Below are 17,807 nucleotides of genomic sequence, written 5' to 3'. Positions count from 1 at the left end.
TTGGATTGTAAAAATCGACGGTTTGAGATTTAGTAAAATCGATTGATAAAACGATTTATCAAATTATAAATATCTATAATTTTAAAATATTTTATATCGTTAAATGAAATACAAAACGAAGTAAATTAAATTTGAATTGTTTTTATTGTCCCACCTCCACCCAACAATTCCGCCACTATTTTACATAATTTACATTACATACATTATTACATACATATAAACACATACAAATATACATAAATATACAATTAACAAGTTAACCCGTTGGCTGCCAGGCCATGCAACCCGTAGGTTGCTTAAACTACTATTGCTACGCATCACGTCAGAAGGATCGCGAACAAGATGGGACTTGTCCGAAGACAAGTCCGGGCTGGCACGGTGATAGAAACCATTCCGGGAATGCACACCCCTGGAAATCTATCACCGCGCCGACAAAGAGAAGTCCCTACTGGTGCATTGCCTACGGCGCCAAAAGGCGCGGCGACTGTTCCCCCCATGGCCATGGGGCAGAACAGCGCCCGGTCCCTACAAGCTACAAAAAAAATGGGACGCAAACGGGGTGGCAGCCAACGGGTTAACTTACACATAACAATACAAATACAAAACAAAATAATACCAAGCCGACGATCCACGATGAACTCCTTCCATCGCCGTGGGCTGTCTGCTAAGCTGCATCCTTTTTCGATGGACTTTTCCGTGAAGGGCGAATGCGAAGACGGCGATAGGGCAATGGCGAAGGTAAAGGCGAAGACGGCGGCAATGGCGAAAACGGCGATGAGAGGATGGAGAAGGCAAAAGCGAAGACGGCGATGAGATGATGGAGAAGGCAAAGGTGAAGACGGCGATGAGACGCTGGAGATGGCAAAGGCGAAGACGGCGATGAGACGATGGCCAAGGCAAAGGCGAAGACGGCGATAAGACGATGGCCAAGGCAAAGGCGACGATGAGGCGGCTACCAGGACTGTCTTTTTTATTGACCCTGTGTAATAGATGTAAAGAAATAAGATAAAATAACAACACAAGAATAGATAAAAAAGAGATCAAAGTATGATTATGGTTTGCTAGGATTTTAAAAATGACAAAACTTAAAACAAAAACTAGCTTGAGTTGTTTCCTAGAATTACTGGGAGCATAATGATGAAACTGAATGAAGGCAGGGAATGCTACTTCTGTAAAAAAAGAATCTTTTGCTAAATGATTATCAAACATTCCATATCTTCAATCTCCTTTCAACAAGTATGTCACAAACAGTTGTCATAAAACTATGCTAGTTGAATGAAGATTCAAGAAGTTCAAAACAGGGAATCTAGTACAACTGAAGTATCACAATATTGAATACAAAGATGAAAAAGGTTATTAAGCCATTTAGTTCTCTAGATATAGATAAAAAAGGCAGATATGTTAAATAGTAATAGCTCAGCTAGGAGGCTCGAGCATGAAACAGTTCAGCCAATCCTTTTAAGTCTATTCATGATTCTATGCGAGAGACTCACTGCCAAGTAATACTCTAGCATAAAATTTGCCAATAATATTTCTGCTATGCTCTGAAGAAGAACTGGGGGACATTAAACCTTTGAAGAATCAGAAGATTGCATTTTCAAAGCACCAGCTGAGCATTGGCTTGCTTGCTACCTGCATTCAACTTATCATTGCTGGTTAACATAAGAGGCTTCCACCTTCTTAACTCTAAAAGTAAAGCAAAATAGTAACGCCTGGATAAAAATAATGATTACAGGTTACTTACTCGTTAGTATAGATGCACAAAACAAGGGAAAAACTTGAAAAAACAACAGAGCGAAAATGTTTACATGTCTACGTAGCTAATGGCGGACATGACAGACGACGGTAGCGTTCAATCTTTGAGGTTTTAATGCGAAGCAACAAAGGTTTTAAAAACCTTATACAATAGGCATTCTGGAATATGGAACACACTCGTATATGATCAACTTGATTTTTAACTTAGGGTGCCTTACTGTCTTTTATGCACGGAATTGTATTTTCGAAAGTGTACCGGAAGTAACGAAGAACTTCAGAACTACAAAGCACACAACGAAACGAATCAGAGACTTGTAATCTCCACACAATTTGGGACACAGCGAAAAATTTTTATTACCAAAATAAAAATACTGAATTTTGGCCAGATATGCAAACTTTTTGGTATGTGATCCTAACACACGAACTCTACTCCAGATTGTGTGAGAATCCCAAAAATGCGGTTCTTTTTTATTGCAGAGACTGGTTAGTATGGCACAGAGAAGAAGTTCCCTTTCATCTCTGGTGTGGCATGTAAATCTGTTTGTTTGGGTTTCAATATGGACTGAATTACAACTTTGTAAAATTTGTTGTCTTTAACTGATGGATATAGCCATGGTGAAATGTTAATTGTGATATTACATTAAAACAAGCAATGAAAAGATGTTTAACAGTTAGCGAGATTAACGTCATTAGATGTTGTTTGATGCTGTATTGGCATTTGACCATTCTCTACATGTTTTCTTTTTTTGCAATTACCACTGTAGGGAGGGAGCGGGGATACATTTTATCACGAAGGAACAATCCAACGTGGTTGTCTGTCATTGGTTTATGATCCCTGGCGTCTTGCTGTCAATCTTGGTATCCTGCGATTCTTCTTCTAATTATATCCAAATGAGAAATGAATGAAAAGGGTAAAAAAAGGAAAAACAGACAAATAAATGAAAAAGGTTGAATTTGGACGGAAAGACCAACATCTACTTAATATAGCAGATCCGAATTTACTATACCAAAGATGGAAGATGGGATGAATTCACGACAAATTATCGGATCGCTCGAAGTGGGATTGGCATATTTCGAACTAGAGATCAAATAAAACGATTAGTAAGACTTGTTTTCCGAATTGTTTGCTTTAAATATTTTGTTAAAAACAAATAATAAAATATTGCAAGACGATTTGTTCTTAACTTTCAAAAGATTTCCATATGAAATTATATATATTCCAAGTTTGTTATTATAATATAACTTGTTGTAATGAGAGATCTGACATGATTCCTTTTCACTTTAAGACAAAATGTTTTAGTACATGACACATTCATCACAGACTACGAAGTATTCTGTGCTTTCATCATGCCATACGGTACCATGCTGTTTACATGACAACACATACAATGTTCTAGCGAAACAGAATTGCAACTATTATAGCTAGTTCAGAAGAAAAATTATAAATACATTTACTATAACGCATTCTAAACAACTCCACCATAATAACTAGCGCTACTCATCATACTGATGTTTGCACATATTGATTTCAACGGCATTTCGAACCTTAGGTTATCATTCCCTTTTCTTTACGTTAAGGTGCTTCAATCAGGAAATTAGTAGCAAAATCAATTCAGTATCGAAATCTTTCTTGTAAGTTAAAGTCCGGTGTTCTTCGTTTTTAGTGGCATGGGTATTTCCTTTTCATACTAATGATCTTACTAATGTCTTAACACGGAATGAATCTAGCGTATTACATACATGGTTCTAAGCTTCTGTTGAGGAGCGGAATTTCTGTGTTGGGGGGGGGGATACAGCCATTTAACTTTGAACCGGATGCCAGAACATTTGAACATTCCCAGATGCCAGAATTAAATACTCCGCATGATCTTGGCATCTGAGAATTTTGACTTAAACAGAAGGAAAACGTGAACTTTGGATTGTTTGAAACACCATTGAAATCAATACGAGCGAACGTGGATTCTGATAAACAGTGCCAGATAACGGCTCAGAGGAGGGGCTTAGAATATAAGATAGTAAACACACTTAATCCATTTTTTTTTACAACTCGCTATAGTAGCTGCAAAGCTGTCCCACTGTAACATCATGATTATGTGTGGTCATGCAAATAGTATGGTAATGTCCGCGGTGATAAAACTGGGCCAAACCAACATTTTACGTCGTCAATTGAAAAGAAATCATATTAGATTTTTCTTCACATCAAGGTTTGATTTGCATTTCAAATACGATACGATTTTAAGTTCACTTCCTTTAGACATTAACAACTTTCCCTCATCTATCTGGGGAATATTGTTAACAACGTAGAGATGACTTTGCATTTTTCTCAAGGGTATTCGGATGTCAAATAAAAGAAAAACTCAAAACCAGTTATTTAAGTGGACCACGAGATGTACCTTTGCTCAGGCTAACTTTGGGTCAATTGTTGCAACAAGCTGCGGATCGGTTTGGAGACCGAACAGCTGCCGTATTTGTTCACCAAGACATCAGAACTACGTTCCATCAAGTGCTGATTGATGTAAGAATAAGTGAATATTCGAACTTGACTAGAAGTAAGCACTGTTCCATTCAGGCAGATAAGGCAGCTGCTGGACTTCTCTCATTAGGATTAAACCGTGGCGATCGGATTGGCATTTGGGGACCTAATTCGTATGAATGGCTGCTGACACAATGGGCGGCAGCAAGAACAGGATTAATACTTGTAATCCTGCGTATTGCATTTTTTAAATCTATAATACATAACATTTTCACTTACTATCAGGTGAATATAAATCCGGCGTACCAGGCTGGAGAACTACAGTATGCGTTAAACAAAGTTGGAGTCAAAGCCTTGGTTGTGGCAAAGACGTTTCGAAAAACGAATCTCATGGACATCTTACGTCAGATAGTTCCACAGCTTTATACATCCTGCACCAATAATCAACAAGAACTTGTCGATGAATTACTAATCTCAAGCCCTCTGGTACCTACTCTAACAAGAGTGATTGTTTTATCAGATCATGTACAAAATAGGTCAGTGATAAGTTCTTATCATAATCTGAATCGATTATAATTCACTATATCTTACTTAACTTGTTTATAGTGGAGCTTTACGATGGCAGGATTTGATGGATTTGGCCACTCCAGCTCTGATCGCTGAAGTCAATAATCTCCAGCGAAAGATTCAGGTGGATGAACCGGCTAACATTCAGTTCACTTCGGTAGACCACCATTTTTTTTTTTATCATTTTGCCTACTATCAATTACCATGATAAACTCATTCTTTTTTATGTCAGGGCACGACGGGAAATCCCAAAGGAGCAACGCTTTCACACTCAAATATTGTCAATAATTCCTACCTTGTTGGAATGAGAGTCGGGTATCACCAAAAGGTATAAATGCTTGCGAGATTGATTGGCAGTAGTTTTCAACCGTAGTTTCCTTGGTCAGCCGCACACCATCTGTGTTCCTGTTCCACTCTATCACTGTTTTGGATGCGGTCTCGGGGTGCTGGCTGCTGCTTCACATGGGGCTACTTGTGTTTTTCCCAGTCCTGTCTTCAGCGCTAGAGAGGCAGTCAAAGCAGTTCATAATGAGAGGTTCAAAATTAAATATATTTTGTAAAAAAAAAAAAAAAAGGGCAGAGTAATAACATACTATTTCATTGAAGATGCACATCTCTGTACGGAACTCCGACCATGTTTGTCGACATCCTAAGCTTGCCGGATTTGAAACAATACGACCTGAAAAGCCTGTCCACAGGTATTATGGCTGGAGCACCATGTCCGGAAGAAATAGCCAAAGGAGCCATAAATGATTTATATATGAAGGATTTTGCGGTATCTTATTAAATACCTACATTTAATGGTCGTAGATAATGATTAATTGCTTAAATTTCCCACAAAGATTTTGTACGGAATGACGGAATGCAGCCCAGGTACGTTTGTTACGTTACCGACAGACAGTTTTGAGGTACGGTGCTCCACTGTTGGCTATCCTTGCGAACACGTCGAGGTAACGTGCTTGTTTTACATCCAACTTGCTTCATAGATAACGGTTGAATTTGAAGGTAAAAGTCGTCGATCCTGCGACCAATGAAATCCTACCTATCAACACTCCAGGCGAAATCTGTACAAGGGGGTACAATACTATGTTAGGTTATTGGAATCAACCAGACAAGACCAAAGAAATTATCAGCGAGGACGGATGGATAAGATCCGGGTGGGAAGTGCCATTCTTGGCATAACTATCTCACCCCTTTTAACTGATTTTGTTTTGGGCAATATTAGAGATATAGGAGTTCTTGACGAGAATGGGTACGGTAAAATTGTTGGAAGGATTAAGGATATGATTATACGTGGAGGAGAGAACGTTTACCCACGCGAAATTGAGGAAATCCTTCACACCCACCCTTCAGTCCAAGAAGCCCAGGTAACAAAGTGAAAAGCAAACATTAGTCCTACCTTAAATAAACATTGAAATTTTGAATTTATGAAATAGGTTGTAGGAGTTCCTGATGAAAGACTGGGTGAGGAAATCTGTGTTTGGATCCGTTGCAAGTCTCAGACTACTGCCGATGCTATCGAGTTGAAGAACTTCTGTGCAGAAAGGGTAATTATTAGTTACTTCCATAAATTATATCACAAGTTTATAACTAATATGTTTGTGTTGAAAATGACAGATGGCCTATTTTAAAGTTCCTAGATATTGGATGTTTAAAAAGGAATTTCCCCTTACGGTGACTGGAAAAGTACAAAAATTCGTTATGAGAGAGCTTTCTATAAAAGAATTAGATCTTAAAACATAAAGAGCGGATCTTCTAAATGGTGCAAAGAATTTTGTAGCTTGTCATATGGTCACATTGAATCGTCCCAAGCGACTTCTAACATAAAATGACGAAACCTAACAAAAATATATATATATATTGAATTATTTAGCATGGAAAGGAATAATTTTTGCTTCAGTCTCTTACCCTATTCACCCCCTTCCGAACCAATAAAATCTATAGTTCGGTATTCTCACATTGTTGTCACCTGTTCTTTTATTTCACTTCTGATACATCTTTTGATCCACGATGCAATGCGTCCTTGTTTCTGCTTTGATCGCAAATAAATTTCGTTTCCTCCATAGTTAGGCATCTATTAAAATACAAAGAATAAAACAAAAAGATTAAGTATTAGAAAATTACGGAAACAAACAAACAACTTTGTGATTTCATACTCAAAAGTTATTGCACCCTTCACGACGGTAGCGTTGCGGAGAGTCGACCGAAGGTTAAGCAACTACCACTCAGTGCTACCAGCATAGGCATTTAAAAATAGAAGTAAAGTTGCAAAACCATACTGTTAGTATCACTGTGCCTTGAGAGAAAAGCTGTTTGTAAACACGAAATTCAACCAGTTGCTGCAAACGCAGTCACCGCAGACGCCATGCTGACGGGTTATCTTCGAGGTATTGATAGGTTTCTCTATTTAAGGAAAACAGCAAGTTCAATTCCTTTAAGGATTGCATTAGAAGGAAATAAACGCAGATCTATCTACACAAATGAAAGGTACACGTAAAACCTTTTATTCCAGACCCATATTTAACTATTGATTGAAAACAAACGATTCCAAAGAGTTCTAATACGTATTGGGAACTGACTTTGCCCTTTATTCCAAGGACATCTAGCCGCCAGCAACACGAAAAACTTAAAACGAGCTATTTGAGTGGACCACGCCATATTCCTTTGCTTAGGTTAACCTTGGGCCAGTTGCTTCAGCAAGCTGCGGATCGATTTGGAGACCGGACAGCTGCTGTGTTTGTCCATCAAAACATAAGAAAGACATTTCATCAAGTGCTGATTGAAGTGGGATCGGATTTTTTGAATATGAAAAAAGTTCAGCGATTATTATTATTATCTTTAAGGCCGATAAAGTAGCCGCTGGACTGCGCTCATTAGGTTTGAAACGTGGCGATCGGATCGGAATCTGGGGTCCTAATTCTTATGAATGGCTACTGACGCAATGGGCAGCGGCAAGAGCAGGACTGATTCTTGTAAATACGTGCTGTTTTCCTTTTCCTGAGCTAAGTCTAATTCTTTTGGAAAATCAAAGGTGAACGTGAATCCCGCATATCAAGCTGGAGAACTACGCTACGCGCTAGAAAAAGTTGAAGTTAAAGCTTTGGTAGCGGCCAAAACTTTTCGTAACACGGACCTCATAGATATCTTAAGCAAGCTGGTTCCGCAACTGGATCGACAAGGTGCCACCGATAACGTTTCCAATGGTGAACTCCGCGTTACTAGCGATGCGGTACCAAGCCTCGAACGAGTGGTTGTGCTATCAGATGAACCCCAAAACAGGTTATTTTCTAACAAGTAAATCGACAAATGGGCCTAATAAACGAATAGAAATTGGCTTTTTACTAGTGGGGCGATAATTTGGCAAGATTTAATGAACATGGCGACTCCAGCTCAGGTGGCTGAAGTTCACAATCTTCAGCGAGAAATTCAGGTTGATGAAGCGGCTAACATCCAATTCACTTCGGTAAGATTTTTTCTTCTCTTGGCTTTCAAATAGATACGCTTTGTTTGTTTACTTAAAAAGATTTTTTTTTTTTTTTTTTTTACCTAAGGGAACAACAGGAAATCCTAAAGGAGCAACACTTTCCCATTACAACATTGTCAACAATTCTTATTTTGTTGGACTGAGATTAGGCTATGACAAAAAGGTAAAAAAAATATATATTTACCAGATAAACTAATTAACTGGAACAAGGTGATGTTGATTACAGCTCCAAACGATTTGTGTCCCTGTTCCACTGTACCATTGCGCTGGATGTGTGGTTGGCGTATTAACCGCAGCTTCACATGGAGCAACCTGCGTTTTTCCAAGTTCTGTCTTCAGCGCAAAGGAGGCAATCAAAGCAATCCATCACGAAAGGTTGGTATTCCTGAAACTCAAACACAATCAATTATTTGAATAAAAAGGTAGAATTTGCAAATTTGAAAAATCAACAACAAAGATGTACAGCCTTGTATGGCACCCCTACAATGTTTGTCGACATCCTCAATCTACCTAACTTGAAAGAATACGATCTAAAAAGCCTGTCTACGGGTATTATGGCTGGAGCACCGTGTCCAGAAGAAATAGCCAAAGGAACCGTAACTGACTTGAACATGAAGGATTTTGCGGTACCTTGTTAAATAAGCTATGCTTCCATGTTTCAGAATAATGATTAGTGCATTTTAAACGAAGATTTTATACGGAATGACGGAATGCAGCCCGACGACATTCATGACATTACCTACGGACAGCTTCGAATTGCGCTGTTCTACAGTTGGCTACCCTTGCGAACACGTCGAAGTAAAATGCAGGTTTTAACACTCAATTAACTTGATCAATATGGATTCAATTTTCAGGTGAAAATCGTCGATCCACAAACAAATGAAATTCTGCCTATCAACACCCCAGGAGAAATCTGTACAAGAGGATACAACACTATGTTAGGGTATTGGAATCAACCAGACAAAACTATCGAAGTTATCAAGGACGGATGGATACACTCCGGGTATGATATGCAATTGTTGCCAAAAGAAATTCGCCATTTTAAACTAATTTCGTTTTGAACGAACCTAGAGATATTGGAGTACTCGACGAGAACGGCTATGGTAAAATTGTTGGAAGGATTAAGGATATGATTATACGTGGAGGAGAGAACGTTTATCCACGCGAAATTGAGGAGATCCTTCACACCCACCCTTCCGTCCAAGAGGCACAGGTTAACAAAATTCAGCCTCAACATAATATGACTTTGAAATCTTACCTCTGCTTGCACATTTTTTTTAATGAGTTAGGTTATAGGGGTGCCTGATGAAAGACTAGGTGAAGAAATTTGTGCTTGGGTTCGAATTAAGTCCCAGGCTACTGTAGATCCTCTTGAACTGAAGAATTTTTGTTCTGAAAGGGTAAACATTGAATTATTTAATTGCTGAATTTGTATAGCAGCTTAATAATCAAACATAACTGTGTGAAACACAGATGGCTTACTTCAAAATTCCTCGATACTGGGTGTTTAAAGACAAATTTCCCCTCACTGTGACTGGAAAAGTGCAGAAGTTTATCATGAAAGACATCTCCATTAAAGAGCTAGGTCTTTAATAATGGGAAATTTGCAATCTAAAACAGTGGAAAAGGAGTAAAGACATCATCACCTTACATCGATGGCGGTAAAAAATTACTGAATTATCAAACATACGACGAGAACACGACAATAACTTACCTTTTGACAATTTTCACTTTCGATTTTGAATACTCTAATTGCCGTTACAAAGCTTGGTAATAAACGAAAGAAACTTAAAAAAGACAACTGTGACCACACCACGGAGCGCGCCGAAAAAATATTTCACACCACGTGTTCAGAAGAAAAAGTATCCATGAAGCAGGTTAGGACTGTTATTCATAATCGTCCTGAATCCTACACATCGCTCGCTACAACCAGCCTTTCCTTCGAAAATCACAACTTCATCATGATTTAAAAAGTTTCTAACAGGTTAACGATCATTTTAATTCTTTTCATCAGTCGAAGGTCTTAGATCTTGAGATAATCTTCCTTACCAGACAGGGGACACAGAGCACAGACACAGGTGTGAACTCGTAGAACGCAGACTACCTTATGAAATTTTGTGTTCATCGGGCGAATTTCCTTTGATTTTGTCATCTGGCAACTATGCCGCTTTCATTCAGGTATTATTGGGAGTTTGGGACTAGTGTTAGAGACTTAGGGGAGCACTAAAATGAACTGTCAGTTTTCTGTTTGTATTCATTAACTGGAAAATATTGATATCAATGTGTCCATCTTCATCACGTTTTTCATCTATAAGTATTTGTATTAGTATTAGAATTCGCAAAAAATGGCTGGAGTGAACAAGTTCGTCAATAGTTGTGTGGCGTGTGGTAATGCCCTAAAATGGATTCCGGTTGTTTTTATAGTTACTGTCATAGTATGGAGTTACTACGCGTATGTTGTTCAACTTTGCTTCAGTAAGTATATTCTCAAAAGTCCCGGAACTTAATTGGTACATTAAACTTTTCTCTGATTTGTTTTAATGCAGATTTTTCTGTATCAGTTGTCCAGCAAGGTAATAGTTTATCTTATATTACAGACTTTCTCATACATGTGCAATAAATTTCACTTTTTTATTTTCCCAGTTTTTTACCTCGTGATATACCATGTTTTATTGGTGATGCTTGGTTGGTCATATTGGCAAACCATATTTACCCCAGTTGGGACAGTTCCCAAACAAGTAAACACCCATTTCACACTATATTGAAATAAAAGACGTTTGTTCAAAATTATCATTGATAAATAGTTTAGGCTGTCAGCTGCAGACCTAGAAAGGTTTGAACAAGCAGAAGGTTTAGAAGCACATCAGCAAATACTTGAACAAATTGCAAGAAATTTGCCGGCATTGACAAGAACACCGATTGGACGTAAGTTCTTTCTGGTTATAGATGAGTTAGTCTTACGAAAGTAACAATGTTCAAATATTTATTAGCAAGGTACTGTGAAAAGTGTGTCCATATCAAGCCCGATCGGTGTCACCATTGCAGTGTTTGTGGTGTGTGTGTTACAAAAATGGATCACCACTGTCCATGGGTTAACAATTGTGTTGGATTCAAGAATTACAAATTTTTCATCCTTTTCTTGGGATATGCATTCATCTACTGTATTTTTGTTGCATTTACGTCACTGCCCTACTTTATCCAGTTCTGGAAAGTACCGGTAATGCTTGCCATAAAAGGTCATCGAAACGACATTTCGAATTTTAATTTTCAATTTTTTTTTTTTTTACAGAATGAAGTTTCGGGCACCGGCAGATTCCACGTTCTTTTTCTTTTTTTCGTATCGATAATGTTTTCCATTTCTCTCGTTTCCCTATGGGGTTATCATATCTACCTTGTATTGCACAATCGGTCAACACTCGGTACGTTGTTTTCAGCACCGTTTACAATGAAGGTTGACTAATTACTACTTTTTCAGAGGCTTTCCGTGCGCCCATATTTCGCAGTGGCCCTGATAAGGACGGCTTCAACCTAGGAAAGTATAACAACTTCGTCGAAGTATTCGGTGACAGAAAATCCCATTGGTTTCTACCAATATTTACAAGGTAGATATCAAACTCTTTTCTTTTTAACGCTTGGCTTGATGTACTTAAATTCCGCAGATCTGGGAACAAATGCTTTTTATATTTTGGTTGCGTTATTATTTGTTTTCATCATTTTCGTTCTGTAGTCCATGGAGCCGGATCCTTCATGTTTCTGATTTAGGATACTGGCTGTGTAGTGCATACATGTATTTAATCAGGGATTACCTAGTATGAAAGTAGATGTTGTTTTCCCTGTAGACAAGGCGATTGATTTGGTTAGAGTTGCTTATTGTTTTGTTTCTCATCTTATTTGGCTACTGTTTGCTTTTCTTTTATTCCATCTTTTTTTTTAAACATTTTTAGTTTGGGCGATGGCATTATTTATAAAAGTTGTCATCTGGCCACGCCTATAGTAGCTTCCACGCCCACCACAATCTACAGTTCTATGGAAACTAGCTCTCCTCTTGCTACTGCTCACACCTTGTCTTCTCATAATCCCGACCCTCAGCACACGACGGAGATAGCTGTGAAGTACGCTTTTCAGTATTTTTGTTTTCATGCCTGTTGTTCCCGCTTTAATTTCTTGAGTTCCTCTAAATTATATCTAATTCATAGCTTACACTTTGTAATTTGGGATTACTCAAAATTCTCTACCTTTGTCTTGATTTAGCATGGGTGATGGAGTAACCTTTCCACAACGACATATGGATGAAGATGAGGACTCGCTGTTGGGCGTGAGAAGCCAACGCTGGATGGAGGAAGGTGGCGCTGAAAACACTCGTCTCGAAAATAATCCTTATCGTAAGATTGCAGAACCTATATCCTTCCCCCCCCAAATTTTAAACATTTTTAAAAATACTCTTTGTTCTCATTCCTTTTTCAGATGTAGTGAACTTGGACCCTCTAGTTCAAACAGCTTGAAGATTCTTTTGTAATGGCCTGTGGCGGTTTTTCTCTCATCATACACGAGCTTGATTTGTGTTCAGATTGGGAGAAATACATCATAGCGTTTTTTCCTGTCCGACGTCCGAGGGCTTCTCCCATTCATACGTGCAATTTAATTTGTCAATAATTCCGTTCCTGCTTTCTTTTGTGTATGTGTGTGTATGCGTGATGTAGATAAATATTACAACCCAATTAAAGTATTACTTAAAATCCTCTTCTGAATTAATCTTTCCGCCTCGTTCTTGGAAGAACTTTTCAATAAATTCTTTTACGTCAGTTTCGCCTGTTGAGAATAATTTTAAAAATTTAGAAAAGTAAGTTAAAAATGTTTAAAAAATGTTGATTTACTTGTCAGCGGAGGGGTCAGACTGCGGATAACATGCGACAAATGACGAGCCAATGCCTTAAACAGGTCGCGTGAACTGATTTTTTTCTCAGCATAATGAGGCATAAGGCATCGTATTACCAAGTTCGCTATGTCTTGCTTGCTTTTGTCTGGAGAAGACGTACTTTTCTTTTTCTCCGCAGAACCGCTACCGCTTTTTGGCTTTTCTGCAGAGCCGCTGCTACTTTTTGGCTTTTCTGAAGAAGCGCTGCTACCTCTTGACTTTTCGGCAGAGCTGCTGTTGCTTTTTGACTTCTCCGCAGAGCTGCTGCTGCTTTTTGATTTCTCCGCAGAGCTGCTGCTGCTGCTTTTTGGCTTCTCCACTTTCTTCACAGGAGTGAGTGACGAACTTATTTCTTGATCGTCTTTCGAGGACGGTTTCATTTTTTCATCGGACCTACTACTACTTCCTCCACTACTACTTTTAGGCTTTTCAGTTTTAGAGGGTGTGACGCCAGGCTCAAGCTTAATTGGTTTTTCATGTCGATGGCTGTGTTTCTCCTTTGTGGTTGTTTCAGTGGTAGGCTGAATTGTCGGTTTTTCTGTTTCCGTTGCCGTCGCTGACGTGTCAATTTCTGAATTATCTGGTTGCGACTCCAACCGTTGCTTCTTGGAGGTAAAAAAGCGATCTAGGCTAGTCTGGCTCTCAAGCGAGCGTTTGGAAGACTTGTAAGAGGTTCGCTTCGAAGATGTTTTCGGTGACTCCTTCCCCGGACCATTTCTTGATTTATTCGAACGATCTAGGCCACTTGTTGAATCTGGTTGCTTTACTATCAAATCCGCGCCTGTAGACTTGCTCATAAAGCTTAATTGGGTTGACAACCGTGCTTCCACTTCTTTAGCTCTGGCTATAAGGTCTGACTCCGAGCTTGCAGGTTTCGGAGGAGGAGGGAGCGTGGAGAACGGAACAATACCATTCTCACTGGCTACGAGTCTAGAGACCCGCTTTTTCCCAAATAAACTCGATCCCACCGGCGAAGCAGGAGTTTGAACTGAGGAGTCTTGAACAACTTCGAGTTTTATCGGTTTATCTTCGGCAACGGCTGGAGTTGCTAACATCATTTCGGAAGCTTTGACGAAACTGGAACTACTGTTTTCTGTATCCAGGTCAGAGGAAGCCCCGGAAACTGCAACAGCAGCTTCAGGTGCATGCACATACAAGTTAAACTTGTCCGTTTCCTTTTTAATCTCGCTTGTGAGCAACGTCATTTTACGGCGATATATTGTTATAACCGTTGTAGCCGAGAAAACCGCGTATTCGATTTCTAATGCACGGAGCATTATTTCATCTTCACTGAGGTTTGGCAGATCGGGTTCAACTTTTCGGGCTTGAACATAGTTTTTCCATAATGCCTCTTGCAGCAGCTTGAAATAGCTTTCGCGACTCTTAGGAAACATGAAAAATCATATTGTTTTAAGTAAATGGAAAATGCTATTAAATGACAAATAACTGCACTTACAGTGATCTTCAAACCTGCTATTTTGATTGAGGTAGATTCAGCAGCTGTTAACACTGATTTTCGAATAGCTTCAAGTTCTTCGGGCGTTATTTGCGGTGCATCGTCACTACCGCCACTCCCTCGTCGAATTGAAAATTGTTTCGCAATTAAAGAATTTTTGTCTTTCTTTGCTCCACTTTCTTCTTTGTTTTTGCGATAGTAATCCGCTTCCCTAAATACTCAAAATTATATTATTTAATTGATTCTGAAAGAACAAGGTTAAACTAATTACTTCTCCTGCCCGCGTCGCCCGCCACCGTATAAATCACTGTCGTCGTCAAACAAGTTAAGAGACGGAATTTTCCCAACGTCGGAAGAGAAGAAGGCTTGAGTTTTTTGTTCGGTATCCTTAGGATCTAGGCAGAAATCACACTTTTTCTTGCAATCTGGTGGTTTGTCACCAAAATACGAAGAGAATACCCCATGACGACATCTGAAGCAAGATTGTTAGCTTTAAAACAAAGTATGGACAGTGGGTCATAGTTCTTACTGGGGGGTTTCGCAATAGCGAACCATTGCTTCATAGCTCTTCATGGTAAGCTGTGCTTGTTTCTCGTATTTTTTTCCTTTTTTTGACTTCTTGGCCAGGTCTTGCTTCAAAAGAAACTCGACAGAATTACGTTCTTTACGAGAGTAGAAGATTCTACAGCCGGCAGGCTTTCCGTCGCGGCCAGCTCGTCCGGATTCTTGATAGTAACCAGCAACGCTCTGTGGCATACACCAATGCGCCACAAACCTAGGAAGACTCCGGCGATGAAAATATGCGAATGCAAAACAATGGCTGATTTAAACGCCCTACCTCACTGATGCCTTATCTACTCCCATACCGAAACTGATTGTGGCTGTAATGACAGGAATCTTTCCCGTCATCCACTCGTCTTGGACGGCTGCACGCTCTCTGTCTTTCAAACCAGCGTGATAAGCTTTCGTAGGAACACCCTTGGTGGTAAGAATTTCAGCCAGGGTACCAGTAGTTTCGCGTGTCCGACAGTAAATAATGCCGCAAGGTCGGATTTTCTGTAATAATAAAAAACGAAAAAGAAAACCCGACAGTAAATTTGCTGAAAAAATTAAACGTTTAAGAACATCAAACAGCGAGACAAATTACTCACTAAAGGTTGAGTTTCCCAATTATCTCCTAGCCATTCAGAGGCGTAGAGCGCTAGATCCGTTTCCGGGTCGGCGGACGTATTCTGAAACACGACGTCGTAAAACAAATTTGGCCGAAAACAGGAGGTTTTGAAACGAGCTACAGGGGCTCTAAGAGAGAGTTGCTCGTAAATGTCTTTTTCAACCTACAGAAAAAATAAATTCTTTCTAAAACATGGTCGTATTAATACAGACTGCTTAACTGCATCATTACCTGGGCCGTTGCAGTGGCCGTAAGCGCAATGCAAGGGATATCCATGTACTTTTCTCTAAGTTTTCCTAATTTTAGATAGTCAGGTCGGAAATCGTGCCCCCACTGGCTCACACAATGTGCTTCATCAACCACAAAGTAAGAAAGCTGTTTATGCTTATGTAAATGAGCCAAAATTTCCTATTTGAAGAAAGAGGAGTCTTAATATTAGTCATATTAACAGCCCAAAAAAATCTTATTTACCTGAAAACTACTAGTAGCAGCCTGCTCAGGAGTAATGTACAACAACTGAGTGTTGGGGCACTTTGTTTTCAAGTCATTACAGACCCTACTTCTATCATCTGCAAGCATTTTGGAGTTGATAGTCTCAGCTACAATCTTTCTTTTTACTAAATGTTCAATTTGATCCTAGAAATGGATAAAATTAATCAGCAACTCTCAAATAAAATTTAATAAGTGAATACTGTTATCAATGCTAATAAGGGTGATACAACTACAGCAACACATCTTTCTTTTATCACAGCAGGGAGCTGGTAGCAAAGTGATTTTCCCGAACCAGTCGGCATTGACACAAAAACATCACTTGACCCTGAATGAAAACGGAATTTTGAAATATTCATACAAGTTAACCACAATGTTGTTGTAGTGATTAATATGAATCAACACATACCTTGGATTGCAGCCAACACTGCATCTTTTTGAAGGGTACTCTTAAACTCAGTATGCCCAAATTTTTCCTGGAGAGTTTTATGGACAGTCTCTAACGTATCGTTCCCCATGACTACTAAGTACTAGGCAGTTTCAGATTATTAAAAACGTTGTTTACGTCGTCCCAGTGCTTTCCTCTTGAGTCTGGGAGGTAGACTTGGGACGTGAAAATGAACAATACGATTTACATTCTTTAATTCTCAATCTGTACAAGGGTGAAATATTGGCAATAGGATTTCATACCGAGAGTTCTAAATTTGATCCAAAAGAAATCCTAAGTCGGCCAGCAGTGTTTCCCATGCTGCTGTTTGGATTCCGCAAGGGAAATTTTCGTCTGCTAGGTGTTTGGGGTAAAAAATTATGCGGAACTACCTGGATTTTACCTCCAATATGAAAACAATTAATGCATTTCAATTAAACGTTCCTTGAAACAAATAAGTCCTAGCATAACACATCATTTTTTGCAGGAGAAAAAATGTTAAGATTTTGAGTTTGAAGCGCTTTTCCTGCAATAGTTGTGAAACTTTACGGTGTGGCAACTACAAATTGTAGAGACGATTTCGATTGAAAGAACCGATGTAACTATTGCTGAAATAAGGAAAAGGTTTCTTTTTTTTTCTAACAATAACTATAACTAGGCAAAAGATTTAAAAGAGGTCCATGTGTTGGAACATATTTCTGCCAGGAACGAATCCAATTAAAGTGATAAGGCGTCGCTTTAGGGCAGTCACGCAACGTAACGAGACTCAACAGTTCATGTAACAATGAGATCTGCTGGACTCCTTTTTCACGCAAAAAAAAACCACTGGGAAATTAATCTTATAATTAACAACTGCGATTGCCTTCTTTGTCGGAGAGAATATCGATTCAAAATGTAAATCGATAGAGGAAAAGCCTCGCCAACATTATGGTTGTTAAGGCTGTTGAACCATGTCTTCTTTAAATAAAAGATGACGAGCGACCCGCCGCGCGCTCGTTTGCTTTCCGTTCGTATAGGCCCCGCTGAGTCTTATTCCTTTTTTCACCTTCAGTCTCGCTCGAAGAACCTTC

General features: G+C 39.1%; 4 protein-coding genes across 18 annotated transcripts; 2 read left to right on the top strand and 2 right to left on the bottom strand.

The window, feature by feature from the left end:
• Window positions 1-163: 163 nt before the first annotated feature.
• Window positions 164-1,913, bottom strand: LOC116926433. The gene is made up of 4 exons (XM_045176782.1): window positions 1,905-1,913; window positions 1,833-1,857; window positions 1,745-1,777; window positions 164-979 (listed from the first exon to the last, which is right to left on the bottom strand). The coding sequence occupies exons 1-4, from the start codon at window positions 1,911-1,913 to the stop codon at window positions 318-320; spliced, it is 729 nt and encodes a 242-aa protein (XP_045032717.1). The 3' UTR covers window positions 164-317.
• A 536-nt stretch (window positions 1,914-2,449) lies between these two features.
• On the bottom strand, window positions 2,450-17,713 carry LOC116926391 (ATP-dependent DNA helicase Q5). 14 transcript variants are annotated; one of them, XM_045177284.1, is made up of 28 exons: window positions 17,001-17,713; window positions 16,720-16,913; window positions 16,514-16,638; window positions 16,293-16,457; window positions 16,053-16,229; window positions 15,802-15,984; window positions 15,489-15,706; window positions 15,180-15,425; window positions 14,922-15,122; window positions 14,651-14,861; window positions 13,154-14,576; window positions 12,515-13,088; window positions 10,329-12,453; window positions 9,994-10,256; window positions 9,762-9,890; window positions 9,538-9,671; window positions 8,464-8,664; window positions 6,952-7,198; window positions 6,704-6,869; window positions 6,195-6,633; window positions 5,591-5,859; window positions 5,389-5,502; window positions 5,091-5,296; window positions 4,820-4,987; window positions 4,508-4,718; window positions 4,149-4,411; window positions 2,763-2,833; window positions 2,450-2,632 (listed from the first exon to the last, which is right to left on the bottom strand). In XM_045177284.1, exons 2-12 carry the CDS (start codon window positions 16,826-16,828, stop codon window positions 13,006-13,008), a joined length of 3,141 nt encoding a protein of 1,046 aa, XP_045033219.1. In that variant the 5' UTR covers window positions 16,829-16,913; window positions 17,001-17,713; the 3' UTR covers window positions 2,450-2,632; window positions 2,763-2,833; window positions 4,149-4,411; window positions 4,508-4,718; window positions 4,820-4,987; window positions 5,091-5,296; window positions 5,389-5,502; window positions 5,591-5,859; window positions 6,195-6,633; window positions 6,704-6,869; window positions 6,952-7,198; window positions 8,464-8,664; window positions 9,538-9,671; window positions 9,762-9,890; window positions 9,994-10,256; window positions 10,329-12,453; window positions 12,515-13,005. The 14 variants fall into 14 exon arrangements, with proteins under 14 accessions (XP_045033219.1, XP_045033212.1, XP_045033211.1 ...); XM_045177277.1 differs by having other exon boundaries at window positions 9,994-12,464; XM_045177276.1 differs by having other exon boundaries at window positions 8,464-8,670; window positions 9,994-12,453.
• On the top strand, window positions 3,817-10,075 carry LOC116926415. Its single transcript, XM_045177297.1, is given in 23 exon segments — window positions 3,817-3,959; window positions 4,060-4,453; window positions 4,514-4,764; window positions 4,835-4,952; window positions 5,028-5,123; window positions 5,182-5,330; window positions 5,402-5,570; window positions 5,638-5,745; window positions 5,801-5,952; window positions 6,021-6,162; window positions 6,232-6,377; window positions 7,351-7,634; window positions 7,637-7,767; window positions 7,827-8,074; window positions 8,141-8,258; window positions 8,347-8,442; window positions 8,506-8,654; window positions 8,737-8,905; window positions 8,970-9,077; window positions 9,134-9,282; window positions 9,351-9,492; window positions 9,569-9,679; window positions 9,753-10,075. Coding segments are annotated over 23 exon segments (3,669 nt in total). The 5' UTR covers window positions 3,817-3,840; the 3' UTR covers window positions 9,873-10,075.
• LOC116926420 (palmitoyltransferase ZDHHC15B) lies at window positions 10,619-13,008 on the top strand. Of its 2 annotated transcripts, XM_032933307.2 has the most exons (10): window positions 10,619-10,754; window positions 10,826-10,852; window positions 10,923-11,017; window positions 11,084-11,204; window positions 11,270-11,496; window positions 11,569-11,698; window positions 11,755-11,881; window positions 12,224-12,391; window positions 12,531-12,661; window positions 12,744-13,008. In XM_032933307.2, the coding sequence occupies exons 1-10, from the start codon at window positions 10,625-10,627 to the stop codon at window positions 12,779-12,781; spliced, it is 1,194 nt and encodes a 397-aa protein (XP_032789198.1). In that variant the 5' UTR covers window positions 10,619-10,624; the 3' UTR covers window positions 12,782-13,008. The 2 variants fall into 2 exon arrangements, with proteins under 2 accessions (XP_032789198.1, XP_032789199.1); XM_032933308.2 differs by lacking the exon at window positions 12,224-12,391.
• Window positions 17,714-17,807: the final 94 nt, after the last annotated feature.

This window comes from Daphnia magna, linkage group LG7, assembly GCF_020631705.1.
Source record: "Daphnia magna isolate NIES linkage group LG7, ASM2063170v1.1, whole genome shotgun sequence".
Lineage (NCBI taxonomy): Eukaryota > Metazoa > Arthropoda > Branchiopoda > Diplostraca > Daphniidae > Daphnia > Daphnia magna.
Note: the sequence above shows the minus strand (reverse complement) of the source record. Positions and strands in the feature narration are given on the sequence as shown.